This window comes from Trematomus bernacchii, unplaced genomic scaffold (genome assembly GCF_902827165.1).
Source record: "Trematomus bernacchii unplaced genomic scaffold, fTreBer1.1, whole genome shotgun sequence".
Taxonomy (NCBI): Eukaryota; Metazoa; Chordata; class Actinopteri; order Perciformes; family Nototheniidae; genus Trematomus; species Trematomus bernacchii.
In genome coordinates this window covers 6,838,619-6,851,118 of record NW_022987616.1, presented here as the reverse complement: position 1 = coordinate 6,851,118, position 12,500 = coordinate 6,838,619, and the positions used below count along the sequence as shown (strand labels likewise).

General features: G+C 42.2%; 1 protein-coding gene across 1 annotated transcript in view; it reads left to right on the top strand.

Moving 5' to 3' along the window:
- The window catches only part of dok6 (docking protein 6), a 45,527-nt gene that overhangs the window by 26,882 nt on the left and 6,145 nt on the right, over window positions 1-12,500 (top strand). The window contains 6 exon segments of the mRNA XM_034132464.1: window positions 2,889-2,939; window positions 2,941-3,004; window positions 7,153-7,272; window positions 8,951-9,140; window positions 9,733-9,871; window positions 12,418-12,500. The exon segment at window positions 12,418-12,500 is cut by the window's right edge and continues 23 nt beyond it. Of these exon segments, the coding sequence (XP_033988355.1) occupies window positions 2,889-2,939; window positions 2,941-3,004; window positions 7,153-7,272; window positions 8,951-9,140; window positions 9,733-9,871; window positions 12,418-12,500 (647 nt within the window).

Below are 12,500 nucleotides of genomic sequence, written 5' to 3'. Positions count from 1 at the left end.
TACTCAATATCTTACCCTAAGCCTAACCCTATCCCTTTTATTTTAAATTGTATAATGTCTGAGTTTTTTTGCCGTCAGTGAGGAAAAGAAATGGCTCAGAGCCTCAGAATACTGACATCTGTATTTTATGTCATCTTTTTTTCCTTCTAATTTGTTATTATTTGGTGCAGGCACGAAACATACTACCAATATAAATACATTGCTTCTAAAATCGTTCTGTGTCAGAATACTTAAATCTGTATTTTTTTAAATATCTTTTTCCTTCTAATTTGTTATTATTTACATTGCTTTTAAAATCGTTCTGTGTGACACGAAAAAAATGGCGAAATCGTGTTGGTGAACACGAATCAATAGATTAATTTCGTGACTATAACACAAAATGCCATGAGACTGTGTTGATTATTCATGTGTTTCTTTCTTCTCTTCTCTGCTTTGTAATGACTGTTTTTAAAAATCCCATTTTCTTAATTCCTTTCGTTTTTGTAAAAGCACTTTGAATTGCCTTATGTTGAAAGGTGCTGTATAAATAAACCTTGCATTGGCTTACATGATGTTAGCATCCCACGCTGCTACGCTATCAGTATTGTGAGTGAAGTGCCTTCCTGCATACTGCATCATGCTGTCATATGGGGGGGTGCTGTGTGGCTGTACCCCACCTCCCAGATGTATCTCATACATACAGCGCAGCAGTGAGCGATGAACACACACATGCACCAGTGCTCCTCGTAATGCGTCGCCACAGAGATCAAGAAAGGTCCCGTCTGAGGGCTTCATTCAACGCTGCGCTGCTCTGGGAGGAAATAGGCTGCGCTGCCGGCTGATTTACACAATCAACACAAAGGGGATTGGCTTTCTGTCCCACGTTGTTGTTTTTCTTTATCTCTCTCTCTCTGTTTATTTCCCTGTGCCCTTTCCTCTGTCTTAGAGGCGCCGGGCCACTCAGTAAAACAATCCCTAGAATATGTTTAGCTCCTGTAGAAAAGTTGTTTTTCTGTGAGCTCTGGAGAGATGGAGCTGGGTTTAAATGCCTGAACAGAGGATGGTTTTAGTTACACTCTATTAGGGTTGGTAAACTGGTTCACTTGTTTAGTTTGGAGGGAAATATCTCAACAAATATTAGAGGGATTGTCATTTAGATTTCCACAGACCTTCATCGTCAAAAGTGGAAGGACTTTTACGATCCCCTGACTTCTCTAACATGTATGCTTTTTATTGACACTAGAAGCTGATTGTTTTGTGTTTTATCCGAGCTACTTCACACACTTCACTTATACGGCGGTCAAGTGGGAATCTAATTGGATGAATGATTGTCCAAAAACAGGGAAGGACAGACAATAATACATAAAGACAGTAACCACTTCAGTTGGATTTCTTAACATCTATTGGAGGGATTGGCAATTTGGTACAGACATTCATCTTCTCCTCCGAAACATTACTGTATCGACCCCTTTATTTCTTCTAGCACCTTTATCAGGTATGAATATGTCCAAATACCTTTTATATCATCCTCAATCCATGATTTGCTGGTTTAATAAAAATAAACATCTTCTATGTCAAGTGTGATGTTGCCTTGACATCAAATGAATCCTCAACATGTATCAGCCCAGGTGACATATTTGAATCCCGAAAAAATGACCTGCCAACGTCAAGATGTTATCATCGTCACTGTGTGCATGTGGACTGAAAGCACGGCTGTGTGCCGAGTGCACTTTTTGATATAACATTTGACGTACACCTTTTGAAAAGACGAGAAGAAAAGATGGAGGAGAGGAGATGAGGAATAGGTCTCATCACAAAGGATTCACTTTGCTCGGACTCTAGCGCCTCGAGCCGGGAATGCACCCAAATGCACACACACACACACACACACACACACACACACACACACACACAGACACACACACACACACACACACACACAGACACACACACACACACACACACACACACACACACACACACACACACACACACACACACACACACACACACACACACACACACACACACACAAACAGAGGCAGAGATGAGAGGCTGTATTCATGGCTCAGAAGTGGATGCTTGCTTTGTGTCAGTTATATGTATGAATCTGCCCGAGGACAAAAACACAAGGTACCGTTTCCTCACAGGGGAATAAAACATCCTCTTCTCATATAAAATATATATAGATACTATCTTTAAGGTGGCTATCCTTCAATATCCATAACCTCCTCGCACTTCCCTCTAAATATGTCTATGTTAGCTGAATGCTAAGCACGGAGGAAGCATGTGATATCTAATGATATGGAGCACATAAACGTGTAGTCCACATATGTTGTTTGTGTTATAGGGTCTTTTATCTTTGGACCTTTACAAAATGGGCACTGAGCCCAGCTAATTCATTCCCAACAGGCTGGCAAAAGGCCCACAGTTAGCACACAATGGACAACAATAATGTAATGGGCCTTATCTCCGAGGCAGAGCGAACACACAGAGGACTGTCGAACAAAATGGCCTGTAAATGCGGGGGATATTCAATTAAATGTAATCTTCTCTCTTTTTTTCATCCGCAATCAATCTCCTGGTAAAGTGATTTAGATGCTTTTGATCGCCCTCCTCTCCTCATTGACTGGAAAACCAGTTTCAAGGAGAGGAAGCACTTAAAACAGCGGCACACAGTGTGCATCGGGTCACATTCATTCATAAAGTGCTTTTAGCAATACGTGGTAGTAATGTGTTGCTTTCTGTCATCAGCAGAAAACGGCTAATATTTACCCGGCTTCCTTTTTATGCTAAGCCTTTAAATACTATTGCACTTTCAGCAAAGTCAATGCAAGATGGCAATTAAGTCTCTGCTGCTGCTCCTGGCTGTTCGTAATGTGCTGCCTCCTCTCTCTCTTCCTCTTTAGATCACTGAGCTCCATAACGTCAAGAACATTACCCGGATGCCGCGGGAGACAAAAAAAACACGCGGTGGCGATTATTTTCTGTGACGACACATCCAAGACGTTCGCCTGTGAATCGGGTGAGTGAGGAAATTAGGGAAGGACTACTATATGTCTTTGTTTTGCAAACACAAGATGCTGCATGAGAAAAGTTTGCCAAGAAGTGGAGGAAGACTGAACTCCAGTGAGAGGTGAACGAGGCAGTAAAGACTTGGAGTTTAGCCAAGTGTTGCTCATTTGCCGCCATATTAAGAAGTGGGAGGATCCGTTCCGAAATATTGATTTTCATACTGCAGGTATATGAGAGATGATATTGGCCGTCGTTTGCAGCGTGTTGCAACCCAATTATGGACTGTAACAATCGAGATTGCATCTAATACGTGGATAGGAAGCCAAAGAGGCACATTGTATTCTTTAAGGTGAAAATAAATGGAGCCGGGTGGGGAGGATGAGGAGGATGAGGAGGATGAGGAGGATGAACCTTAATGTGACGGGGTAAACTTCTCCATCTTAAAGGTCCCCTATTATACTGTTTTTCATCAATATATCACAGGTCTCAGATATATACAGAGCCTGTCTCTGATTGGCTGAAACACCAAACAGATCATTGCAGCATTACCCATAATCCCCTCTGTTTCAGCCCTGTTTCCAAAGTGCTGATTCTCTGTCTGTTACTTTAGATGAAAATAAGGAGCCCCTCCCCACGCCCCTCTGAGAGAGATTTGGTTAAAAAGAACTCAATGGTGCTCTAGGAGGAAATTCAGGTGATAAGGTGGGGGGGGGGGTTACCTTGGTTGGTGATTGGCTAATGGTTACACAAGACAAAACATCGTTATGACATCATAAAGTGGCCAAAATCTGATCAGCTCATTTTCAGACAGGTTTTTATAAAAATGGATCAGGACAAAAAGAGAGAGAATCTTTGTTCCTGAAACTTTCAGAGTCTCTTTACACAGAGGAGACACATGTTGATGAAGAAGAGACATGAAGAAGAGGGGACACATGTTGATGAAGAAGAGACATGAAGAAGAGGGGACACATGTTGATGTAGAAGAGACATGAAGAAGAGGGGACACATGGTGATATAGAAGAGACATGAAGAAGAGGGGACACATGTTGATGAAGAAGAGACATGAAGAAGAGGGGACACATGTTGATGTAGAAGAGACATGAAGAAGAGGGGACACATGTTGATGTAGAAGAGACATGAAGAAGAGGGGACACATGTTGATGTAGAAGAGACATGAAGAAGAGTGGACACATGTTGATGTAGAAGAGACATGAAGAAGAGGGGACACATGTTGATGTAGAAGAGACATGAAGAAGAGGGGACACATGTTGATGTAGAAGAGACATGAAGAAGAGGGGACACATGTTGATGTAGAAGAGACATGAAGCAGTGGATTTTGCATAATAGGGGACCCTTAACTCCAGCTTCTCGGTTGTGTGTGTACATGAGCGTGGTAGTAGATAAACCTGAGGCGAGATGTTATTGACCTCAGAGTGGTGAACTCTCTCTGTCCCTTGGCTCATATCCATGTACAACCCCCTCCTCTTCACACCACCATATGGATGTTTCTGTCACCCTGCATCAATGACCTCCCATTGACCTTCACTTCCTGGAAGCCTCTTTACAGTTACACCCCTCACGCCTCACTACCATTTCTAGTCTTTAATTTTCATTGTACAATGCCATGTCTTGTTATGCTGCTGCAACACAAACATTTCCCAAATTTGGATCAATAAAATACTTCTGATCTTATCTTATTATCTTATATGAAGAAACACATGATGTTAATGATTTGTATGGCTCTGTTCTGGTGTTTTTAACCCTAACATGGTTTTCAATGTGGACATGTAAGACACATTTGTTTCTGGAAATCTTCCCCCTGGACCGAGTTTTTACAAAAGCTCATTTTAAGTGACCTCACACACTGTGTTGTGTGTGCACAAAAGAGCAACACACAAAGAAAGACCTACAATCACAAACAAACCTGTGTACATGGAGACGTGGCTCGAGTCCGGGATGAAATGAGAAGCAATTGTAGTGGAAACATTTGTATTTTCAAGGCTTTATGTGACGATAATAAAAACTAGAGAGAGCTTATCTCCATTTGTCTGGCATGCAGTCGTCCCACTGCTGTGCCATGTCAAAAAGAGTTTGTATCTGAAACTCAACCTGTCAGATGGAAAATCTCAAACTTGTCTAAAGTCCTTGAGAAGCCAAATAACGATGAGGTGTTGACAGGTTTTTAACAGAAATAAAAAACATAATTAGGCCTCATGGTGATCTCCTGATATATACACTTAAACACCTATTACACTTAAAATAACTTCACCCAGGCATGTGCTGTCAAAGAAACACGACACAAAAGACGGTAACAGATCTGACATTTCTTGACAGGTGTGTGCTTTGGAGGCATCTGTCCAAAATGCTCGAAGGAGATAAAGAGAGTGTGACCTGCAGAGAGAACAAAGCGTCACCTGCATACAGTATTATCTTTGTATTCGTCTCAAAGTATCCTGATCACATGTATCCTCACACCTACAGAAACATCCTCCCTCCTCCTACCATATTCTTCATGCACGGCACATCAACTAGCGAGGCTGATGAAGTGTTTGTTTAGCCGATTTTCCACTCAGTGGTCTCAAAAGTGTGGGAGTTTGGAGGCATTCAGAGGCCTTCACCCTGCAGAGTTGTGTGTTTCTGTCCCACTGGACTCTACAGCTGATCTGACAAACAGGCTGTCACTAAATCCTAAAGTGAGGAAAGTAAAAAATACCTCTGTGCACGTTTTACACAATCCTGCATTGATTTGATGGACACAGAAACATGGTGCTGCTGTTTCAAAATGCGCCTCTGTACACATCACTGGACATGGTGACATTACCCAGAATTCCCCTGGGCTTTGAGCTTCAGAAAGATAACCAAATGCCTAATTTCATCCTCCAGTAACTCCCACCAAAAGCTCACAGAAGACAATTGGAGAATCTTCCCCTCTGTAAACACCGTGTTGTTTCTAAATCAACAGGAAGTTGATTCACAAACAACAAACTGCCATGCAGACTCGATTCAGGGTATTATCATTGGTCTCCACTTAGCCTCCAATTAAAGCATTCAGTCTCACAATGAATGCCCTCCCACCTTTAGGTGCCAGCTGTCACATGTTGTAGATATCACTCCAGATCACTTCAAAAAGAGTTAACAATAGAGCTGCAGGGATGAGGCCACTAATCCATTTGTCAAAACAGTTTACCCCAAATAGTCGGATATGCTCTCTTAAATATGGACATTTCCTGTTTTTCTCTGTTTTCTATCCTATCAAAGTGAATATCTGGCATGCAAAGCTTCGTATGTGCATCAAAATAGGCTAAGATGACATGGCATTCAAGATGTTCATACACAAACATTACAAAAGTGACTTCTTCATGATGTCCCCTTTAAACTTGATGAAAGCAATACACTTTACTGAGTCTTTGTGTTAAGCTAAGCTAACTAAGCTTCATATTTAAAGTACAGATATGAGAGTGATATCGATTTTCTCATCTAACTTTCAACAAGTAAGCACATAAGTGTTCTTCCTCCTTCTGTTGAAACATGCTCTCTTTTTTTTATAATGTGCCGCATTTCCTTTCCACTTAACAAGCTACAGCTTCAATTTGGAAAATAGCTTATTGATTGTCTGAATGCAGGATCAGTAGCTTCAGTGGTGACTGCGGACATACAGCCTTGGAGAAGCCTGCCTTTTTTTTTTAGTTGCTGAACCCACCTCCTCTTTTAATCTGCACCTCATCGATCAGATTGATTTTCTCCCCGTGGTTACAGTTAGCACGTGTCCTACATGCAGCGCTTTATTCTGATTGTGATTTATGTGGCTCACTAAAGGCAGCACTGTTGTATGATCTGTGTTTTATTATGTTTGCAGTGTGCAGGAGTGTGTGTGTGCAGAGGTGGGAAGTAGTGGAGTACAAATACTTCGAAAAATGTACTTGAGTAAATAATGTGTGTACTTTTGCCATCTCTGGTGTGGACATGCTGTAACGTGTGTGTGTGTGTGTGTGTGTGTGTGTGTGTGTGTGTGTGTGTGTGTGTGTGTGTGTGTGTGTGTGTGTTGTGTGTGTGTGTGTGTGTGTGTGTGTGTGTGTGTGTGTGTGTGTGTGTGTGTGTGTGTGTGTGTGTGTGTGTGTGTGTGTGTGTGTGTGTGTGTGTGTGTGTGTGTGTGTGCAGAGCTGGATGCAGAGGAGTGGTGTAAGCTTCTGTGCGTGGAGTGCCTCGGCAGCCGTCTGAACGACATCAGCCTGGGGGAGCCGGACCTGTTAGCAGCGGGGGTGCAGCGGGAGCAGAACGGTGAGTGCCCAATTAGTCCCATTCAGGGTCAGTCTCTCACACTCAGGAGAAGTTAGCGGAGAAGTTAGCGGTTGCAGAGCGGTTGCAGTATGTTACAAAAGCAAGTCCTCAGAGGGTTAGGGGAGCAAAACATCCTCCGTCCAATTAGGCCCGGCTAATAAGGGCCATTTTTTGTCAATATCTGATCCCAAAGTCCACCTGTTGCAGTCTTTAAAGAGCGCATGTTGGTTCAACTTTAAAGTATGTGTGTGTGTGTGTGTGTGTGTGTGTGTGCGTGCGTGCGTGCTGGAGCACAGGTCACAGGCTCTGTTCCAGCCCTAATGAGAGCTGCTGTGCATCACTGGCTTCCCTCATAATGAAGCTTGTCACAGAGATGGATGAGATTATGGCTCCAAAAGCCATGTGAAATAAATGTGCTTCATCCCCACATATTCCACTCACAGGAAATGGAAATGGAAAAGAGAGGAGACAACGGGGCGCTGCTATCACACCGGAGCTCATTCTCTGTGTAATTTGTAAACTGGCGGAGGAAATTGAAAAGGCAACAGGCAAAGAAGAGAAGTTCAAAGTTGTAAAGAAGGAGGGCGAGTAATTGAAAAGAATCTGCCGTCATTTCATTTCTCCGCAGCCGAGAAGTGAAATTGTATTCTTCAACATAACCATTTTTTTTTTTGAGATATTAATTTAAGTTTTTTTGCGAGCGCACTGAAGTGTAGCATCACCACTGGACTGAAGTCTGGTGCTCGTGGGAAAGTTGCAGCAGTGAAATAGACCTGAATGAATTAAGAGGCCCTGCAGCCATGTTTCAACTAGCTACTATATATCTACAACATAATTAAATCAGAGTTCATTTTCCCTGTCCCTGAAAATACGCCGCACTATGACATTGCCATTTCCGATCCGCTGCAGACACACGGCTTATTTTGAATCATTAAGCTTAATTAGTGAGAACTAATTTAGATTACGGAGCGCTCCTTCTCTGTCTGCCTCCCACAGTTTAATGTGACGGGGCAGATTCAGCGGCTGATCCCAGAGCAGCTCACTTTACGGCAGGTTAGACGTCAGGTGAACTTCAAATACCTTTTTTAAGGGACTATGTACTCCACTTTTGACACGTTGGAAAAAAGCCTCTGCCTTAGAGTGAATTGAGGGGAGGTGCAGACTATGTATTTATATAGTGCTGCAGGGATGACACATTTTGGGGTTTCTTCCAATGTTTTTCGTACATTATTTAAAAAAAACAAGCTCTGTGTCATCAAACGCTTATTATATATACACGTTTGTTTCAGCAGAATATACTCACAATTCTATGATTTTTAAATCTGCTAAAGCTAATATGCTAGCATGACCGCAGTCACATGACTTCATCTTGACCACCACTGGGCCATTTCTCAGTGATATTTAAGCCATGCACATTTAAAAGAAAATAGCCCAAAATGTTCCCCAGCAGCTCCAGTGGATCACAAGGGCCATGTTTGTGAAAGAGAATATTTCAAATGTCACTTTTAATGCTTCAAGCTCAACAAACTAAATATATGAATCTCCATTTTACTGAAATAAAGGCAACCGCTTGCATGGCTACTGTAGAGAGGCTACCACTAGATGCATCCAGATTGTTTCAGGTTGTCTTTGATTGGTTTATTCTTTTTAACTAATGAGGTTTTTTGAATCTCTCCAGAGCGGTTCAACGTGTACCTCATGCCCACGCCGAACCTGGACATCTACGGGGAGTGCACCATGCAGATCACTCATGAGAACATCTACCTGTGGGACATCCACAACAACCGCCTCAAACTCGTCATGTGGCCGCTCAGCTCGCTGCGGAGATACGGGCGAGACTCCACCTGGTTCACCTTTGAGTCTGGAAGGTGTGTGTGCGTGCAGATCAGTGTGTGTGTGTGTGTGTGTGTGTGATTGAAATGTTAGCGGCGGGAGGGAAAAACAACTTTGGAAATGTAAAAAACTTCAACAAAGCGCTTTTCGGATATGGAAGCATCCCAGGAAACACATTTGCCGCAGAGCGCTTCAGGCATTGATGTGACAGGTGCCTCTGTGAGAGTGTGTGTGTGTACTGTTATCTACTCAGGCGTGTGTGTGCTGTGTGTGTGTGTGTGTGTGTGTGTGTGTGTGTGTGTGTGTGTGTGTGTGTGTGTGTGTGTGTGTGTGTGTGTGTGTGTGTGTGTGTGTGTGTGTGTGTGTGTGTGTGTGTGTGTGTGTGTGTGTGTGTGTGTGTGTGTGTGCGTGTGTTTGACTTCAGTGGGGTATTATATCAATGCCCCTCTCTCTCTAAGTGCACATTCAACCATGCATTTTCTGTAAATCAGCAATCCAAGAGTGAACGCGATCAAAGCGTGTGCGTTTATCTCTCTCTGTGTGTGTGTGTGTGTGTGTGTGCGTGTGTGTGTGTGTGTGCGTGTGTGTGTGCGTGTGCGTGTGTGTGTGTGTGTGTTCCTGGCGCAGGATGTGTGACACAGGAGAGGGTTTGTTCACGTTCCAGACGCGGGAGGGGGAGATGATCTACCAGCGGGTCCACTCCTCCACGCTGGCCATCGCCCAGCAGCACGAGAGGATGATGGAGGAGATGGAGAAGAGCTCCCAGGTACACTTTAACATTTTCTGCTTTTTGTTTTTCTCGTTTACCCGCAGCAGCTCACAGGGTTTACTCCAGCTCTGCCAACCGTACAAACAAATGAGAGCAAGTGTCGGCACAAACAAATGCAGGGTGCAATATGTGCAATATGTGCAATATATAAATGCCGTTAATAACTGTGCAATATATACCTGGCTGCTACAGTAAATCCTCAGAACTGTTACAGGGTGTATATTTTGTAAATTGTGTAACTTTGTAATCTTTAATACACTTGTCTGAATGCTTCTTATGTAACATTAAGCTGTCTCTGGCTCTTTTCTGCTGTAACAATGTACATTTCCCCTCTGTGGGACGAATTAAGGGATTCTGACTCTGAGCATACAGGCAATAATAATAATAATAGTAATAACAGATTACATTTGTATAGCGCCTTTCCCAACGCCGCTTGACATGGTGAACAAACAAACAAAAGGGGCAAATAATAAATAAAAAAATTCAATAAATAGCAGTAGGAGTGGAAGTAGGGGGAATGTGATGGGTTAGGGGTCAAAGGCCACGGTGAACAGGTGAGTTTTGAATGATGACTTGAAGATGTCTACGCAAACAAAACAGAACTACACGGTGCACGACTTATGCAATAATCTGACCAAGACTGAACAAGAGTAAATACTGAATCTGAACTAACGAGGGGATGAAGTTACAGGTGAGCAGGAGGAACAGGTGAAACTGATCAGACCAGTAATCAAACAGGTGGGAGAACACAGGAAGTCAAAACAGACTTGACACAGATTGAGAAAACCTCAAAATAAAAGGGGAACAAGATACACACAAAAAAAAATAGGATCATGGCAAATGATTTTATATACATATACCTCGAATATAATTAAGCTTTATATTGAATATATTTAAGCCTGAAATACTAATGCAAGAGGTGTTTTGATATCAATGATTACCTAAATCCAGGACAATAAACATACTATTACTATTACTACTACTAAGTGGAATAAAAACGATATCAAAAAATAAATAAAATCTTGCCTAAATCACTTCATTCATTCATTAATTCAATTTCAAAAATCCATGGAGGAGGTAACTTACTTTACAATGATGTCAAGAGGTAAAACAATGCTTGCAAAAACAGCATAATGTTAAAATACTGGATAAAAACATAGATTATGAGATAGTAAATACTGTGAGGAATAAATACAAAATAACTAAATTAACAGCCACAGTCACAGCATGTAATCAAAGTGTATGTAAGTACATGTATAAGTACATTATAAGGTCATTACTTTCTGTTCCAGCTCACTGATTAATATACAATTTATTATGTTAAGTGAATGTATGCATAAAGCATGAGTGGCTTATAGCTAATATATCATGGTGCATCTATTGCTGGAAGAATATTTTGTACAAAGACTTTTTATTTTTAGAAATAATATGTGTTTGGATGTGTATTTCTTTCTGTGTTATCTCAAAGCTTTCTTCACTGTCTGTTTGATTTACGCTGATCAAGCAGGCGAGTCATTGAAGCCGTTCACATCATTATTTTTAGAAACCAATGAACAAAAGAGCTATAAATCATGACTTTCTCTCTCACACACACACACACACACACACACACACACACACACACACACACACACACACACACACACACACACACACACACACACACACACCACACACACACACACACACACTCTCCTTCTCCTCCCGTGGTTTTGGCCTCCGCTCCCTCCTTCCATCGCAACACCCGTCCTTCCTCCCTTCCTTCCTCCCGTCCTTCCTCCCTTCCTTCCTCCCCCCATCATCTGTATTCTTTATTTATGTAGGCTTGCCTAGTGTTTGATGAGCCTTGACCATATGGCCATGCTCTTGGACCCCCACCCCCCAACCCCCCCCCCCCCCTTATCCTTTTGGGAACGTTTCCAAACGGAGCATTTAGCCTCAGCTCCATAAATCACAAAACTGACCACTCGTAGTTACAGAGTGGAGAAACTGAGGAAATGCAGAATACTCAGAGTACTACAATCACATAATTACAGCCATTGTAAGGTAAATTATAAATGAACAAAAATACGGGTAGTGGGTTCAGATTTGCAGGAAAGATATCTTTCATTTACAGGAAAAAATACAAATATTAACATGACACTGTTATTTGTACCTGCAGTCGATGACCTAATCAAATGATACTTTGTCATCCGTTTATTTTCTGGTAAATGCACAACATTAAACTAGGAATAACTTATTTTAAAATATAATATCACCCCTCCCCAGATACATACTTAGTTGTTGTTCTTCCTGTTAAATAGTGCAGAGTTTCATATATTCCCTGCAGTAGCCTGGCTTTAAGACGACGCCGTTAGTTTCACGATGCAGATACAAATCTACATCCAGCTGCACATCACCATGCTCCTTAACGTATCCTCATCTCACCTAACATCCCTTCAGAGAGGAAACATGTAACACCAGAAACTCCTTCTGTCCGTCATCTCCAGAGCTCTGGTCCCTGACAGAAAGTGAGACTCTGTTCCTTTCTCTGTGTGTCTCAGATCCTCCCCAGAGAGACGCTCACTAAGTCCATCTCTCTGCCGCGCAGCGCCTACTGGCAGCACATCACGCGTCAGAACAGCGT